The sequence below is a fragment of the Cyanistes caeruleus genome, chromosome Z, assembly GCF_971803275.1.
Source record: "Cyanistes caeruleus chromosome Z, bCyaCae1.hap1.1, whole genome shotgun sequence".
Classification (NCBI taxonomy): domain Eukaryota; kingdom Metazoa; phylum Chordata; class Aves; order Passeriformes; family Paridae; genus Cyanistes; species Cyanistes caeruleus.
Window position 1 is genome coordinate 55,188,757 of NC_141732.1, and position 18,119 is coordinate 55,206,875.

The 18,119-nt window shown below is 40.7% G+C and overlaps 1 protein-coding gene and 1 long non-coding RNA gene across 2 annotated transcripts in view; one reads left to right on the forward strand and one right to left on the reverse strand.

Annotated features, from left to right (window-relative positions):
- Positions 1-333: 333 nt before the first annotated feature.
- Positions 334-1,354, reverse strand: LOC111940770 (uncharacterized). The gene is made up of 3 exons (XR_002869673.2): positions 1,267-1,354; positions 986-1,023; positions 334-390 (listed from the first exon to the last, which is right to left on the reverse strand). It is a non-coding gene; the product is annotated as an uncharacterized LOC111940770 (long non-coding RNA).
- A 2,063-nt stretch (positions 1,355-3,417) lies between these two features.
- Positions 3,418-18,119, forward strand: part of PGM5 (phosphoglucomutase 5) — a 70,264-nt gene continuing 55,562 nt past the window's right edge. Inside the window, exons 1-4 of the mRNA XM_086866666.1 lie at positions 3,418-3,821; positions 10,329-10,491; positions 12,983-13,129; positions 17,338-17,463. Coding sequence (XP_086722792.1) covers positions 3,561-3,821; positions 10,329-10,491; positions 12,983-13,129; positions 17,338-17,463 — 697 coding nt within the window. The 5' untranslated portion in view covers positions 3,418-3,560. The remainder of the gene's footprint in view (positions 3,822-10,328; positions 10,492-12,982; positions 13,130-17,337; positions 17,464-18,119) is intronic.

Genomic DNA, 18,119 nt, shown 5'->3' on the forward strand with positions numbered 1-18,119 from the left:
AATATATTTCCATCTAAAACTCAGGTTATTATACTAGTGATGAATTGTGAGCAAAAACTTGTTTAATTAATGGCACTGGTTCAATTCCTCTGCAACATTTGTAAACCTATACAAAATACTTTTCCTTAACAGAAAGGAAATGTCATGAGCACAGCAATTTCCTGTGTGTTGGCATCAAATCAGAACTGGGCTGGGCTTCCATAATCTACCTTCAAGAAAATCCATTAGTGTTTTCTGCCATCTTGTAGAGAGGACACTCCAGGTCACCAGGTCAACTGAATTAGAAGTAACTGGGGCTATAAAGTTCTGTTGCAATGGGACACACTTCTTTCCTTCAAGTCCACACAGGCAACAACCCAATTCCCAGTTCAGTGCATGAAAAAATTGGACCTAAAGGGACAAAGGCATCAGTACAATGCTGGTTAAAAAAAGAAAAAAAAAAAAAAAAAAGAAGATGGGCAAACACAAAAATACAGCTCTTAAAGTAATTAACGCTGCCATGTTGTCACAAGACAAATGAGTTATGATAAACATTTTAAGGCTCAGGAATTAAAAAGCTTTAAGAATCAAATAAGAACCCAAGTAGGGGGTGAAAATGTTCCTTAACTAGACTGCATATGTCAAACCAAGTTTCTAAAATTGGCATTTCAGAAAGCTAATTGTTTTAGTTGGAAACAGAATGAATTTAACATGTATCCTGTCACTCCATTAAGCTAGTTTTTATTTTAACAACCTTTAAAAAACTCACTCACAACACAGTTTGGTAATACTAAGAATATATTTAGCTGTTGTTTCCCAAGAAGACATTCCAGACTTTTAATATCATCCCAAATTGATAATTATTCATTTGTTGAAGATATACAGCAGTTAAGGCACTGCAGTAATGGCCAGTTACAGAAATCTCCACTTCTCAATGACATCTGCTGAGAACAGGACTGCTTATATGGGACTTGTGTTGCTATAAAACAGAAATTGAAGCACTTACCCATGGATAAATGCATCAACATAACGCTAATCTGGGTGCTGGAAAACTGGAGAACTGAATTAAAAAAGTGAAAAAAAAAAAGTTCCTTTTCTTCAGTTTTTGTACTAAAATGTTCAGGCTGTATAAATTAATTTCCTCATCTTCTGTACTGCTCCTGTGAAGGCTGGTATTTTACTTTTTTAAACAAAACCTGAAACAGCATGACTTTATGACACAGTTTTGGAAAGTCTAACAAGAGTCATAATGAAAGAGGGGTTACATAAACTTTTGGATGGACTTACCTGAAGCAGAGCTTGAGTTTGAACTAAAAAATTTGCAGTGCTCAGTACAACTCATTACACTTCTGGTAGTGCCTTTGTCAGGGCAAAGTCTGAAAAACTATAAAACACAGTTTTTCATTACTGTACATAAATTACACAGGTGGAGACAAGCAATTCTGAAAAATTGTCATTGATCATTGCTCTTAAGATATATATTCTGAGAATGTCAGTGTTTGCAGAGTTTTAAAAATTGATTAAAATTGATATATTTTTCTTCCAAATGCTCAACCCAATTCCTCTATCCACATGAAAAATGCAGTCAGTTCTTTATTTCAAAGATTATCACATTTCTTCTTACTTTGGTCATGTGTTTTCCTTTATTTGGATCTTACCTGTTCTTTCTAATGCTTTCCATCTTTGTTGCTGTTTCCTTGTTGGGTACTTGCTCTGGTAAATAGCAGTTATGTGATTTTATTTCAACTCTCACTAATGCACACTATGCAATGGTTTCATTGCATAGTGGTCATGGTTTCATTGCTGGCAGTGCCCAAAATTCTTTAAGATACCTCATTTAAATTGTGCTTAACTTATTCATATTAGGGATAGGAGAACTGGTGTTTTGATAGGGTAGATTTTTCCCTTTTGCTGTTTAAAATGCATTCTGAATCAGTATAGAAAGCCACAATCATGACTACAGACTAGGAGGTCTAACATAAGAGATGAGATTACTGTTTTCCTGTACATGCTCTGACCATCTAATGCAGTACATGGCCCACTATAAGGTATTCTGCCAACAGAGCTAGAAGTCTTTTATCTGCTTAAACAGATTACTTTGTTTAAACTAAACTCTTGGGCCTTGCCTACCATAGCATGTAGAGTGTTTTACTGTGACAGCAGTCGTACCTGCCAAACAAATGTATCTGTAGAAACTCTGCTATGAACGACTAAAAAGCCTGCAGAAATAGGGCTCAAAACCATGACTGAGTTCCTTTGGTAACCATTCAGCAGGTGACTCTCACTGACTCTTACTGGACTAGTGAATGAACTACTGAATGAGCTATTGAATGAACTCTTAGAACGCTGTAGAAGACAAAAAGATTTTATCCCGTTTGCCTGACCACCTCCTATCATTGCAGTTAACACCTTGCTTTGTTGAACCATAACACTCCACTGGCCTTTTAACAGCTGTATGAGCAGACTTTCATAGAAATGAGATAAATGCCTTACAAAATTATGTTTGCCTGCTTAAATGCAGGCCTACACCAGGGGTTTCCTAAGCACAAGAATCACATCGAGGTTACATGACTATTTTCCCCAGCTCTCCTGACTATTTTCTCCCACTCTCCACCAAGAGTGTTTGTCCTGGCAAAAATAATGCTGTGTGGGCCCTGTGTGAAAAGAGCATTTGGATGGAAAATTTCAGCTGATGTTTGACAGTCACAGGCATCTATAAGCACAGCCTTTATATTGGTAAATGTCAGGAATCTTTCACAGTCGTCAGCGCCACCAACTCTGCATTCGATTTAAGCTGGATGAACAAGAATGAAGCAAAATGTCCATGAACTAAGCTTCACCTTGCATCTGTATGAAATGCCTTTGTTTATCGTATGGAAAGACACCTTCACGTGTCTTTACAGAGAGTGAGCCTGGAGAGAAACACCAGAGTCAGCAAGCCCTTTTTTAAGTTTACTTACTATACAAAACCTTGGTTTTTGAGCCATACACTAAAAAAAGAAAAGAAAAAAAAATCGATTCTCTTTGTTCGTTCTTTAGTTGCCTGCTCCCGTTTCTTCGCCTGGGACAGTACCACTGTTGGGCCTCACCCCACTCTGGATTCTCGGCTCCGTGCGGGTGCTGCCCTCGGCCGGAGGGTGCTGCCGCCGTGCCCAGGGTACCCGGCTCCCGGCGAGGGTCGGCGGGGCGGCCCCGGCGCTGACAGACCGTGATCCCCCCGAGCAAGTGTGCAGCGCTGGCTCGCCCGCTCCTCGCTGCCTCCAGTTACATCCCTGGCAGGAGCCCGCGGCTCTCGGCTTCGCTTTCCAGGGTTATTTTTGGCCGGGGCCGCCGCATGCTGATGGCAGCGAGGCGGCGAGGCGCCGGCGGGGCCCCCGGTGGGGCGGGCGGGGAAGGGGCGGCGCACACCCCGCGCCCGCCCCGGCTCCCCCGCGACGCCGGGCGCCGGCCGGGGGCCGCCGGGGGCCGAGCCAGCCCGGTCCCGCCCGGGGAACGCCTCTGGGCTCCCCACGGCCGGCTCTGCAGCCTGCGCCAGGGCTGCCGCTCCCCAGCGGAGCCACATCGGGCAGGCGGCAGCCGCCATGGAGCGGACCCCCATCCCCGTGCTCACCGTGCAGACGGCGCCCTACGAGGACCAGCGCCCGACGGGCGGAGGGGGCCTGCGGCGGCCCACGGCGCTCTTCGAGAGCCAGCGCAACTACCTGCCCAACTTCGTGCAGAGCCTCCTCTCGTCCGTCGACCTCCGCGACCGGCAGGGCTGCACCATGGTGGTGGGCAGCGACGGCAGGTACTTCAGCAAGACGGCCATCGAGATCGTCGTTCAGATGGCCGCGGCCAACGGGGTAAGCTGTCCCCTCAGGCTTCCCGCCCTCCCTCGCCGGCCCCGCTCCCCTCCCTGGCAGCAGCGCCCGCGCTCTGCCCGCTCCAGCGGGAAGCACGGGGCAGAACCTTCTACAGTCGTCAGCCGGACAGCGCTCAAGCCACAGACGGAGCCCGGAGGGACCCGGGTGCGGCTGTGTTCCGGCGCTGTCCGCAGCAGGTGGCCGAGCCAGCCCCGCACGTGCCCCCGCCTGCGTCCCCTGGGCTGCGCCGCCGCGCCTTGGCGAGCTGCTGGCTCCGTCGGGCTGTGACGGCGGGGATGGTGGCAACCCCTGCAGACTGCCAGCCGTGCCTTGCTGTTTTCACACCTTGTTTTAGGAGGGGGAAGGCATGGGAGCTGAAATATAGCGCTCACTCTGCAGGAGAAGATGTAGCAGAGTTAAAAATAAGTACGCGGGAAACAAAGCATCAGAGAAGCATCTGCTGCTCAGATAAATAATTTTATTAAATAAAACAAAAAAAAAATTAAGATAATTCAACGAAAATGGTGCTGTTGAAGGAGGAGTTGTTCAGAATTTTACCCACACCTTAGGGAAAATAATAGTTATTTTCTGTGGGTCACTTGCAAACAAATTGCAAAATGCAGGACGACAGCAGTGGCAACAACCGCTGGTCAGATGGGATACAAATTTTTCTTGTGCAGTTTTGAAAGTAGGAAGGAACTTGGGAGGAAAAAGTACGTCTTTTTAGATTCATGCACGTTCATGTGTATGTACAGGAGGCTGGAAACACCAGATAATGCAGGCTTGAAGTTCCTACTTCAAACCAGAGTTGAAACTGCTATCTCTGTTACGATGCCTGGACTGTTCCTCTTGATTTGGCAAAAGGAGTGATAAAATTTCATAGTTTTTTTTCCTGTAGGGATTTTTTTTTTCAAAAGCTCAGTACTTTAAAGGCAGTCCTTTTGAGAGATCTTTCAATTTTGAAATGAATCTCTATATGTGTTTGAATTTTCCCTGCTGATTTGTTGTCATATACAAGACCAGCCAGTCTTGTATGGATAATGAGTATTTAAAACTCACTTCTGAAACATGTTCTCAACATGCTGATAATATCAAGTAGATGCTGAGTGATGCCTGAGATTTCAGAGACCGTGTTACATACTGTCTACCTAGTGCAAAATCACTGTTCATGTAGGGACTTGGTAGAGGCCAGAGTTTATGTGGCCCAGGGTGTGGGAGGGTTCTGTGGGGGACACTGGTGAAAGTGGGGGCAGTGGCAAGACTAGCACAGTGGTTCCATCTGCAGTGGCAGGGAAGGGAGTGTAGGGCAGAGGAAGTGGGCTGGTGTGGCTGGTGTGTGGGGAGTTTAAAGGACAACGGGACAGAACATGGAGTGCTGCTCCCTAGCCACATTGCTCTTGTAGCTCAGTGGAGATAGTCTCACTGATGGAATTGTACCTGTTTACCAGGTGGGATAAAGTGCAGCAACAGCTAAAGCAAGAGACCAGCAGCAATAGCTGCCCTACAGAGGCTGAGGTCCTTGCATGCTGTTAGGAGCTACAAGAAAGGGTTCCAGTGCACAGTGGCCACGAGAACTGAGGGGCTGAATAAATTTGGGATTTAGAAGATCAGGGGCTTCTCAGACAGGTTATGCTGACTAATTTTTCCTGTCAGCCTGTCTCCTTCCTACTGCTTCTGTCACATTCTGCATCTCGCTGGAATAGCTTTCTGACCTCACGAGATTTCCAGTTTGAGATGATTCCTTGCTTTCCCCCTTCTTAACTTACTGCAAGTTCCTTAGAAACACAGTTTCTCCCTAGTGCTTTCTGAAGCTAATCCCCAAAGTTTTCTGCTCAAAATTTTCAGAAATACCTGAATTTCATGTATGATAATCTTGCTAATGACACAGTCCTCAGAAATTCAGCAGCCCAGCTAGTAGGGACCTATTGAGAGGGTGTCCCATTTCCATTTTCATGGAAACAGAATGCTCTGTTTCTTCTCTTATCATCTTCACCATGCTCACCCTCACCTCTGTTTCTCTCAAGCACAACATAAATGCATAAGTTTCACATTTACTTAGTACTATTTGTGTGTTTATTTTTTGGCTATTAAAATACACCTTCTGGGAAAATATCTAAATCAACTTGATAGCATTGTTTAGGGATGTGATATGTAAGTAGGGGGAGAGGAGGAGAAGGCTCACGAGAGCAAAGATCTGTCCCTTCGGATGAGGTTAATATAATGAGAAAGCATGTAGCTGGTATCACAGGGAAAGAAGTGAACTGATGTAGGCTGGGTCAGATGAAACGTGGGGAAGGCTTGAAAGTTGCCTTGAAAATGTTCAGCTGCCCTGAGTGCCAGCAGTGCTGATAAACTGAACTTTAATCTCCTTCCTGGAAGACACATACCGAGAGTCATGGCTAGTTGTGCTGGCTGAGTACAAAAATAAAAGGGATTTTCTATTATCATCTGTAAATGGATTGCCCTTTAGAGTTGCTAGGTTCCTCTTGTTCTAACTTGGTGACTCATCCCACATTCCCCCTGTGCTAACAGCCTAGCACGGTTGGCATAGGCTCCAGTGCAAGGAATGAGATGAGGTCCCCTGCTCAGTCAGCTGCCAGTGCTTGGCCTGCCTTCTACTCATCCTCGGTGCCGCTGGCTCATGTCCTCCAGCTCGGGGCTGCAGGTACACACGCCACAGCTGCAGCCTGCACAGCCTTCCCCTGGTGGCAGCAGCTACAGGCTGGCCCATGCTCTGCAGCTGCAAGCAGCACATGCTCCACCAGCTCCTTCTGTTAAGAGCTGAGGTGGCTGACCAGGGCTACCCTTCAGTGGGGCACACAGCTGGGATGGTAGCAAACACCTTTGGGTAAGGGGCTGCGTGTCATTGGAAGGTGGGGGAGCGAGAGGAAGGCCAGACAGAGGTCCTGTACCATTCTGGGTTGCAATAAGCAGTTTGACAAAATGGAGTGGTAGTTTCACCAGTGTCATGCCAGTTGTAGTGTCTGTGAACCTTAATGTCTGGTTCACAGATTCACAGAATTCACAGAAAGTTCCTCTAGGAATTAGATGCAAGTATTTCATTAGACCCACCAACTGGATGGGATGCCTCATTTTTGATGGAAAGTTTAGGATATGTTTAAATGAGAAGCTGTTATTTGTGGGTCTCGGTGGTAGATCAGAAGGCACTGATTCATCTTACACTGAATATGGAAAGTTATGACAACATGCTAGAGTGACTGCAGAGTATTTCTAGTAATGCTGTAGAAGTTTGAGATGGCAGAGAGTTGAGTCTTCTGGTTGTCTCCTATGTAATACCATACTGGTTTTATTTTCCATGGCCTTTCATGCAAATCTTCCCTTCCTCCCTGGGTCTGTGTGATATTTATTTGCTTCTACATTGAGTGTGTGTTCAATCATCTTTAGGGTACTATAGTAAAACATAGGAAGGCACAGCCCCAAGTTGTTAAGGATGTAATCTGGTTGCTTCATGTTCTTTCAAGTATAATTGACTGAGGCATGTGAGAGATTACTGGGAAAAATAATTTTAAAAAGCATTAAGTGACTCCATGGTAATCAGCTGAATAGTCTGAAAAAGCACAGCTGCAAGCAGTAATACTGCATAAAAGTGTTCTTGTAAAGTACTTTTCAGGGTACTTTATTCTTTCAGCTGTGGCTGTTTGCTGAGGGTCTTTGTTTCTGCTGTTGTTACTAAAAGTACAGTGACAAAATAGAACACGGCATAGAGACACAGTGTTATAAGAGATGTTACGTACTTGTGATCTTGTAGCCATGCAAGTTCTTGAATTCCAGGGATAATCTTTCCATGCTATGAAATTGTCCCAAGATTTTCAGAAGGATATTACTGAAACTTTGTGAGTCAGCATGTGGGTACAGTTTGTTTACTGTTTTAGTGCAGATTGTGAGAAGTCAGTAAAAACAGATATTAATTAAATTAATTTTAAAAAAATTAAATGCTAGTTTAGTGTTTGATTCAAAATGAAGAGATTCTGCAACAAGAGAAGACAATCCTTGTGCATTCCTGCCACCAAAATGAAAAAAGCAAAGGAAGATGGATAGCACAGTTACAACTCTAAGGCAGACACTTTCCTCGGGGAGTTTTGTAGAAGTACTGATGACCTTAATATAAGGTGAAACTTTTTAGTAGTCGCTGCAAATAAAATACCAATGTATTACTTATGTAATTTGATTTGTAGGGTCCTTAATTTAGAATACTAAATATTGCAATATTTCTATAGTACAGAAATTAGTATAATAAATAATATTATTTATATTTATAAAGTAGTATAGAAATACTAGCCTCATGACAAGTGCTTAAGGTAAATCAAATTACTCATTTATATTAATACTTGGCATCCAGAAAAATGGAAAAACTGGTTTGTGCAACATCTGCTGAATGGGAAGAAATGAATTTTGGTGAAGAGACAGTCCTAAGTAATTTGTAAATTCTGAATAATTTAAGTATTCTACTAAATTTAAAGAGGACAGTGTTGTGCATGAAGACAAAACTTAAAACTCACTACTTTAGGTTTAGGAATACTGAAAATACTGAAAGCCTGCATGCAAGTGTAAATACATTTATACTTGAGTATCTCCAGATGGATTCAGAGTGGTTGTTCTCGAGCATTTTGTAAAATGTTATCGCTGTCATACTCCTTTTGTTTACCCACACACAATACTGTTTTAAGAGCTGGCACCCATTTCTGACAGCTGTATTTGGAAGATTGAGTCATTGTTCTAGCTTTTTGCATGCTTCATAGTTTAAAAAAGGGAGGGACAATATTCAAAACAAATAATTACAAGTTTTTTTTAAATAATATTTTTCTTTCCATGGTAATTTTTTGTTTGTTTCTTCCATGATAATCTTTTGTTTGTAGCTCTCCTGTTTACTAGTAACATACCATAGGCTTCAGAATTATCTTCAAAAACTGAAAAGAGAAGTAGGTAGACAAACAATCATTCTTTCTTCAGAGCTTCAGGTATAATCTCAGATTGAAGAGTGCATTTTCTTCACATTTTTTAAAATTCAAAAGCAGATCCTGTGATTCTTAGTGAAAGAGAAATGGCTAGACATAGTTTGTGATTGGTGAGAATTACCAAAAAAGTAACTTGTGGTAGAAGTTGATAATTTCTTTGTAATCTTAATTTTTAAAATTCGAATAGTTCACAATAGTTCAAAAACGGGTTAATTAAATAATCTCCTAATCCTTTGCTATTCTGAAATTGTTTGGACCCACACTTCTAAGTAACCATTAGGGTCTTCTTGTGAGATCCCAGAAGAAGGTCATACATATATGAAGGAGCAACTCTTTGTGGACAGGAGCCAGGTAGTGACACCTCCTGTGCTATTGCTTTGCCACACAGACTGTGGAGCTATCAAATCTCCTTCAAATTAGAGAATGAAATCTGAAGTTCAGTTCCCAGTCTGTTTTCAGATAAGAAGTGAGAGGGATTTGGTGTTCTGCCTCCCCTAACTGACCTGCCCCTCCCCTACTGCTCAGTAGTGGTGGTGCTGATGGGGGTTTATTTGATTTTTTTTTAAATTTTATTTTTTTAATATAGATGGTTTTAAGAATTTCCAGGCTTTGACAATATCTTTTTAAGCTCCATATGCAGCTGCCTCAGTTCTCATCTGTGACACATAAACTCCTTTTCTCCCCTTCGTTTTTTGCGTCTTCCTTTTGTGTTCCCCAGAAATTTGAACTCTCTTGTATTTCTTTGTAAATGCATTTCTTGTTGGCTCCTAGATTATTTATATTAAGATGAAACTGTAGTATCTGCGTAGGGGATGAAGGCATGGTTTTGAAATTGGAACCTTGCAGTGGAACTGCACATAATACCAAGCACATTGAGTCAGTGTTTAATAACACCGCCTGAAAGGTTTTTTTTTATTTTAAGAATGGTGGGAACTTCCCCTGCTCAGCTGTGTCCTGAGAAACACACCCTGTGGTTTGGAATAGCCAAGGAGTCACTGATAGCTGAAGGAGGAGCAGTGCTTTCTATGGGGCAGGACATCCAAGGTTGTCTCGGCAATGGAAGTGTAACTACAAGAGACTGCAGACCCTAATGTGGAGTGATACTCGTGGTTAAACTGAAAGGCTGCTCTGTGAAAGTCAATTCTCTTTCTGCATTCTTTCTGTTAAAGCCCCAGCCCTGCAAATACATCCAGGGTCATCCCTAAACTATACTAATACCTGAGAGGATTTGCTGATTTGTGGGGTTACCTGCCAAGTTTTGGTAGCAGGATGATACCCTAGTGTTATGCTTGAGAGCTTTGAAAATCCTTGTCATTGCTGTGCACTTGCTTTACTGTCATACCCAAGCCACTGGGGCTAAATGTGCCAGGTTACGGTATTTTTTGTCTGTGCTCTCTGCAAGAGAGTATGTTTCATACCAAGATTTCACCATTTCTATCCTGTACATATATGCCTATTGTGTGTGTGTTTATATACTAATTTTCAAAAATTAGTACTATTCAGAGTACTTTGGCTTGTTGTTTCCATGTAGATTGGCAGATTGGTTATTGGACAGAATGGGATCTTATCCACACCTGCTGTTTCGTGTATCATCCGAAAGATCAAAGCTGCTGGTGGAATTATTCTAACAGCTAGCCACAGTCCTGGGGGACCTGGAGGAGAATTTGGAGTCAAGTTTGAAGTTGCCAATGGAGGTATTTTGTTTTTAAAGACACTACAACATTGTATCTTGGTATGCTGGAACTGTAACTGTGTGTTTTTCAATTGCTTTGTTAAAACTGTGAAGAACATAAGCATCTCTTTTTCTTTCAATAATATAAGTGTATTTGTGTACATGGGTCTGAAAAATAAGCTTTAAATGTTCATTGAGGCCCTTGGGGTAGCTGTAAGATTTCTATAAACAACAGACTTGCCATCTGATTTTTATAGTCCTTTATGTAGCCATCCAGATTACCGTAACAGTTCTGATCCTTTTATAAAGATGCCTATGAGGGAGCTGTGTTTTTCTCACACTCCTGTGTTGCTTGTCTTGGCATTTATTTTAAAGCTGTAAGCAGTATAACTTATTGTCTTGCATAGAAAAAAGTACTTCCTATGTTTACCCAGGAAGTAACTGGTCTTATCCAGGTATAGAATGTTACCATTTTACCACTGCAATTCCACCATTAAATAAGGGAATTTTTGTATATAGCTAAAGTCTTGTTTTCCAAAATTGACAGCTAACACATGTAGGTATTTTATAGGTTCTGTATATTTTTCATTATAGATCTGTGTACACATAACATTATGTGATGGTTGCTGACAACTTGTATACCTCACACATGTAGAGTGCTTTCCATCTGAAAAAAATGAAGTGAAAGTGCTTATAAAATGTTTCCTTCCCCATTTTGAAGGTGGGAGAACTTGAGATGGGGTGCTTTCTCCCTTCTCTCTTGTGTAATTGAAAAATGGGCATGGTTAAATGAGTGATTTTATAAACAGAATAGGCTTGAATCTCAGAGAGAATAAAGGGACTATGTTAGGTCAGCCAATAAGAAAGCCAGGGTCACAGCACACATATACCAGAGCCAAACCGTTAGATGCATTAGCACTCTATAAACTTTAAAACACCACATGCATCTAAAATCTGCTTGATAAATGGGTAACAGTTGGTGTGGTGCAGTCTGTCTAGCATGCTTTGCCCTTTTAATGAGAATTCAGAAAGGCATTAAGCTTTATATATGAAACACTCCTCAAACACAGGTCACAAGGTTTAATTATTTGTGTTAATCAGCAGGGCCATGAAGAGAAGTAGCTGGTTTAAGTTCCAGCTGAGAAAATGTGGGTTAGGTATTAGGCAAGGTGCTTGAGCTAATACAGTGTTTAGGCACCCCAACCTTCCTAGGAAGGTTATAGTTACTCTATATGCTTGCTCAGTCTATTTTGCAGATCCAGATCGAGCTGAAGTGGCTTGTTTCTGTAGCTGTAGAAGAGATTGTAGAGTGGCTCTGTGGGATCTCCTTAGCTGGAAATGTCAGTAGACAGCATATCCATGTATCAAGAAAGATCTATAGCTAATGGTGTCCCCACCCTTTGGATGGGTCTGGATTAGATGAGTAAGAGGTAATTTTGTAGGCTAAATGATGAGTTAAGTAGCTAGTTTTTATTGTATTGATTTGGACCATCTGGTACACTGCATCTGAGATGGAAGACACCAACTTACATGGCAATGCATTGCATATAGCAGAATTGCTAGAGGAATGGAAAGTTCACGCTGAAAAAGCCTTCAAAGACATTTTGGATGAGGAGAGAGAACAACAAAGGGAATTAAAAAAAATTAATTTTTAGAGTAGAAGTGTAGCTTTAATATCAGCTGTGCAGAGTCAGATAAGCCAGAAAGGACTTGCTGCAATTCACACTCAATTGCAACTCAGGCTCAACCTTTGCACCACATATGGTGTAGTTAATCTAGTAATTTTCGCATCAGGCCTGCAACTTTAATTTAGTTGACAGTAAATCTTTGAAAATAAAGCCCATTTTTCAGGCTTTAGCAATGAAACTAGCTCACAAGTAAGATGTGTTTTCTGTTTCTGAATGACATAAGCTATCAAGATCGTAATTGCTAATTGTTGAGCAATTAAGGTGTTTTGAATTCTAAGAAAGATAAATTTCATTCAGGTAGTGGAGGGAAGCTGCAATGTAGCACCACTGTCAATGTGGTAAGATTTCTGAAAATGGTATTTTTTTCTAATGAAAAAATATGAAGCACCAAGCTGTCCGATTTTCACAGGTGTACGTTTGCAGAAAGTCCTGTGAAACACCAGAACCTGCTGCTGAAGAACAGGCTTTCCTTTAATAGCTGTGTTGAGATTCCATGCAAATTGAAAAAAGGTAGTCTTTGACCAAAAAGCCCAAACAAATATGACTGTGATTACCTCATCTGTCCTGCTCCTGGATAATAATTGATTAAAATACTCTATGTGAATCAAAATGTTGTGAGTAATGCAGTGTATTTCCATTTTTTATTTTTTTGACGAACGTTTTAAACCTGTGTTGTAATGAAAGAACAGACCTTATTTACCACAGTACTTTGTTTTTATTTATTCCATAGTAACTCAGATATATTCAGAAAAATGTAGCACTCATTTTTAAAATAGGAAGTCTTTGTTTAAAAGAAATGACCCACCACATTATTTTCTGTTACAGGACCTGCTCCAGACATAGTTTCAGAAAAAATCTATCAAATCAGCAAAACCTTGGAGGAATATGCCATTTGTCCTGATCTCAGAGTTGATTTATCACGCCTAGGAAGACAAGAATTCGATCTGGAGAACAAGTTCAAACCTTTCCGAGGTATCAGTGTGTACTTATGCTAAATCCATTAAGTCTAAATATTTGTATTGCAGCAGAATTATAACAAGTAATTATATAAGCAGGACTTTAGTTCTTCAAGATGCTTTACCAAAAGTTGTCAAAATACAAGGTGTTATAGAATCAGAATGTTTTGTGGTGGAAAGTACCTTCAGGATCATCTTGTTCCAACCCTGCTGTCATGGTCAGGGAGACCTTTCATTAGATGAGGTTGCTCTGAGCCCAATCCAGCCTGGCCTTGAACACTTCCAGGGATGGGATATCCCCAGCTTCTCTGGGCAACCTGTTCAAGTACCTTAGCACCCTAACCATAAAGATTTTTTTCCTAAAATCTAATCTAAATCTCTTCTCCTTCAGTTTAAAACCCTTCCTCCTTATCATAACCCTATTTGCCTGTTTTGAGATGGTTTTTATAAGAATTTCCTTATACTAAAAGACAGCTATAAGGCTGTTTTGAGCCTTCTCCATGCTGAACTATCCCAGATCTCTCAGCCTGTCCTTACAGGAGCGGTTTTCCATCCCTCTGATCATCTTTGTGGCACTACATTGGGCCAACAGGTCCATGTCTGTCTGGTACAGAGAACATGAGAGCTGGATGCAGCCCTGCAGGTGGGGTCTCAGCAGAGCAGAGCAGAGGGGCAGAATCCTCTCCCTTGCCCCGCTGCCCACGCTGCTCTGGTTGCAGCCCAGGACACGTTTCTCTCTGGTCTGTGGGTCATCCCTTTTCATTCCCAATAACTCCCAAGTCCTTCTCTGCAGGACTGCTCTCAATGAGTTCTTTTCCCACTTTGTACCTGTGTCTGGAACTGCCCTAACCCAGATGCAGCACTTTTGTGCTTGGAGTTGTTGAACTTCCTGAGATTCTCGTAGATCCACTGCTCAAGCTTGTCCAGGTCCCTCTGGATGGCATCCCTTCCTTCTGTTGTGTCAGTTGCGCTGCTCAGCTTTGTTATCTGCAGACCTCCTGAGGGAGCACTCAGTGTCACTGTTGACGTCATTCATAAAGATACTAAAGGGCACTGACTGGTCCCAAGACAGTCCCAAGAAGGTCCCAAGACAGACCCCTGGGGAAACGCACCCCTCACTGGCCTCCACCTGAACACAGAATCATTGACCGCAACACTCTTTCTGTGTACATCCAGCAAAGTCCTTTTCCATTGAGTAGTCCATCCATCAGATCTGTGTCTCTCCAATTAGGAGATAACATGTCATGCAGTACAGTGTCAAAGACATTAAGGAAGGCTAGGTGAATGACACTGGTCTGTCATATATCATCTGAAAAATCAAAGCAGCTGCTGGAATGATTCTAACAGCTAGACACCATTCCAGAAAACCTGGAGGAGAGACTGCAGTGAAGTTTGAGGTTTCCAGTGGAGGTGGGGTTTGGGTTTTTTTAAATAAAGCAATAGGTCTCTCTCATCAAGAGACTCTTCATGTCAGGTGGCCTGTAGTAGACCCCCAACCACAAAGAGTCCTATGTTGATCTGCTTCTTGATTTTCACCCACAGGGTCTCAGTTTGTTCATGGCTGTTATCAAGCTCTTCACAATCTGACTTTTCCTTAATATTAAGCACAACACCCCCACCCCTCCTGTCTGTCTGAAAAAAACAGCCTGTCTCTTCTGAAAAGCCCCCAGCTGCAGTGCTCCAGTCATGTAACTCATCCTACCATCTTTCTGTGACAGCAGTTAGGTCATAGTTTTCTAACTGCACCATGGTTTCTGACTCCTTTTGTATGTGTCCAGTGCTGTGTGCATTTATAGATAAATGTTATATTTGTTTTGCACTTTAGGAGTCTGGGTTACAGACTTTAAAGTGCATCAGACCTCATCTTTCAGCCAAGTATCTTTGCCAAATTTATGCTTGATGGTAGTTAAGCATTAAACACAAACCTTTTTGGTCTAGGAATGGCTTGCTTATTGAAGTCTAATTGACAAAAGATTAAGTGAGACTCTCAGTTTATTCAGTTTTGCTCACACTTTCTGAAAAGCTGTGGGATTTGTACATCCAATGACTCCAAATGTAAAGGGATTGCTTAAGCACATGTTTAATTTTAGGCATAGTGAATACTTTTATGCTTACAATTGATTTAAAATTATCTTACACAGCTGTTTTCTGGAAGAAGTCAAAAACAAATTAAGGAGTCCTGACATGTATTTCAAACTTTATATATATTTCATATATTTCAAATACTCTAAAATTCCATGGCCTCAAGAACTTTTCTGCATTCCTAATGCCCTAGAATTAAAGTGATTTTGTTTTCCACCCAAACTTCACATTTTGACATAATTTAAATTTTGAGAAATAAAATTTTTCTTTTAAAAATGTTCTTAAATTTTTATTTCACTGGAGTGTTTTATTTTACTGCAAATAAGATGTTTGGCTTTTTTAGGCAAACAAAAAGCAAAGAGAATTCAACTCCAGGACCACTCTGGAATCAGAGAATTGGTACAGTATTAAATTCTCATCTTCAAACAGTTTAATCCCTCCAAATAGTATTTTTTAAATGAAAATGAGGTACTCCTCCCCCCAGATATGTATAAAAGTGCATACAAGTAGCTGCAGTTTTTCTGTATTTTAAAAAAACTACAACAAAAAATAATTTCCAGTCACATCTTCCAAGAATGCATCAACCTGAGACAGTAGAGCTACCCTACTGAAGCAATGCAGTTGGCTTATAAATGCATGAATAAATACAATTTACACAGATTTGAGTGCAGATTGAAGGTGGAGAAAGAATGAAAATAATCTAAAAAGTAATTTAAGACACTATCCAATGTATTTGAAACTTCTACTTTTTCTTGAGTTGTATAAACTAGCTCCTGTGAATCAGGGCTACAGAGGTGTTGGAACAACTGAGGTCGTGTTTGCAGGACTTAAAATAATTTTTAAGCTTTAATCCTTCATGTGCTTTATCTTCACATGTGTGAGCAGCTCCACCAGAATTGCTGCATTTGTTCATATGTGTAAAGCTCAGGGCCTACTAAAATGCTGTTAGGAGCAGAGCATAGAGAATATGAAATAATATAATCTTGGTGAGTGTTTAAAACTTTCAGCATATACCGTAGAATTGACTCTTTCTTAAGTAGGTTCTATGGGTTGTTTTTCAGTCTTGAGAACCCTTTTTTGTTTCTTCAAACATTGTCACAATCTATCCTCTGTGTTCTTCTCAGGCTCAAAAAACGTCTGTATCATTTTCATGTTACTCTAAAGAAGAGCATTAGTGTGAGATCAGTGTTTCTGAGCAAAATTGGATGAGATTCTAAGTATGATTTACTTATATTTACAATATAGATACAATCTAATACAATATACATTAAAATATTTACAATTTGCCTTATAAGTAAGATATTTCAAGATACTTATTTAACCAGATGAAAAGACATTTGTATAACATATGCTTTTTAATTTAATCAGGAAAAGTAATTCATTCCAAGATGACTGAGAAGCATGGCTTTTGACAGTTGTTCGGTTACTGCTTTCATTATGACAGACTTATTTTCATTAATTCATTTTTGTTTAATGTTTTACATCCAAAATAACTGGAAAAATTGTAGTGCTCTGCTTTTGTGAATTTAAATTTCAAGTTATCAAGACCTTAGCAAAAAAGAGATGTATATCTGAGCCTAACTTTCATAAATCAATGAGCTCTACAATGCAAAAGTATAGTTTATTGTCCATCTACAGCAACTTGAATACAGGTACTCCTGATGCCAAAATTTAGAATAGGTTGTATGTCTCTCCTGAAGGAATGATGCAGATAGACAATGTTGTCAGATAAAAGAGTAGAATCTCTGGTGTCAGAATTGTTGTGAATATCTTTTTCCTCTGAGAATAAACCTATTTAGCTTGCAAAGTTTTTCAGTGGTTTAGTGAATGATCTATAGTTTACTTCGATGTAACATACAATCATTAATGCCTTCAATGAAACAGAAGCTGTCAACTTACATTATCTCTGCAGTCTTTTGGCAGGTGAAACTGCTGATCTTTTCAAGGCTTAAAGCTTGATAGTAGCCACACTGAAGGCAGAGGGAGCCTTAGACTTTTCTGCTGTGTACTTCTAAGCAAAGCCATGTCATATAGGCATTGTGTGCTCTGATTTTAGTTCAGCTGAGTGGAAGAGAGCTGGAAGAAATAACTTTGCTTAGGTGAACTGTAGTCACTTTTTTTTTTTCTTTGTGATTTTTCTAGTGGAAATTGTGGATTCTGTGGAAATCTACCTCAATCTCCTTCGAAGTATTTTTGACTTCAATGCCATCAGAAATTTGCTGACTGGACCCAATCAGATTAAAATAAGGATTGATGCCATGAATGGAGGTAGGAACTTGAGTATATTGGGACAAAACTGTAGGTACACTGAAATAGCTTCCCAAAAAAAAGTTGTACACTGCAATGGTTTCCAAATAACAATATATAAATGTTAGACTTTTATGTAGTAGAAGTTAAGGCTAGTAAGATAGGATTTGAACCTTACACTACCAACAAAGGCAATTTTAACGACCGGTTAGATTTCTTACTAGGCGAAGAGGTTTTATCTTACTTGATAAATAAGTAAATACATATGTTTCCAATAAAAGTTTTCTTTCTGCATTTGGAAGCAAGCAGGATGAGGTAATCTTGCCATGACAGGGTGATGAGGTATATTACAGTGTCCAGTGACCAAGGAGGTTACAAGGCAGTCTCTACTAAGAGGAAATGATAAATGGTATAAAACTAGTTAAGTCTGAATAAATAAATTAAAGAGTTAGCTGAGACCTCTGTCTCACTAATGTTAAAAGTGAACAAATTTCATAGTACTGTGGACAAGTTGAAAGTGTCATGGAAGACTGCAAGGGGATCAGTGGTGTGCTGATACTAAAAAAATACAAGCTGTATCACAGCTTGGGGAAACACAGACCAGGATAAGATCTATTTTAGGCTACATTATGAGTATATAAATAAGGATTTCTGCAGATGAGTGGAAGGGTTGGAGT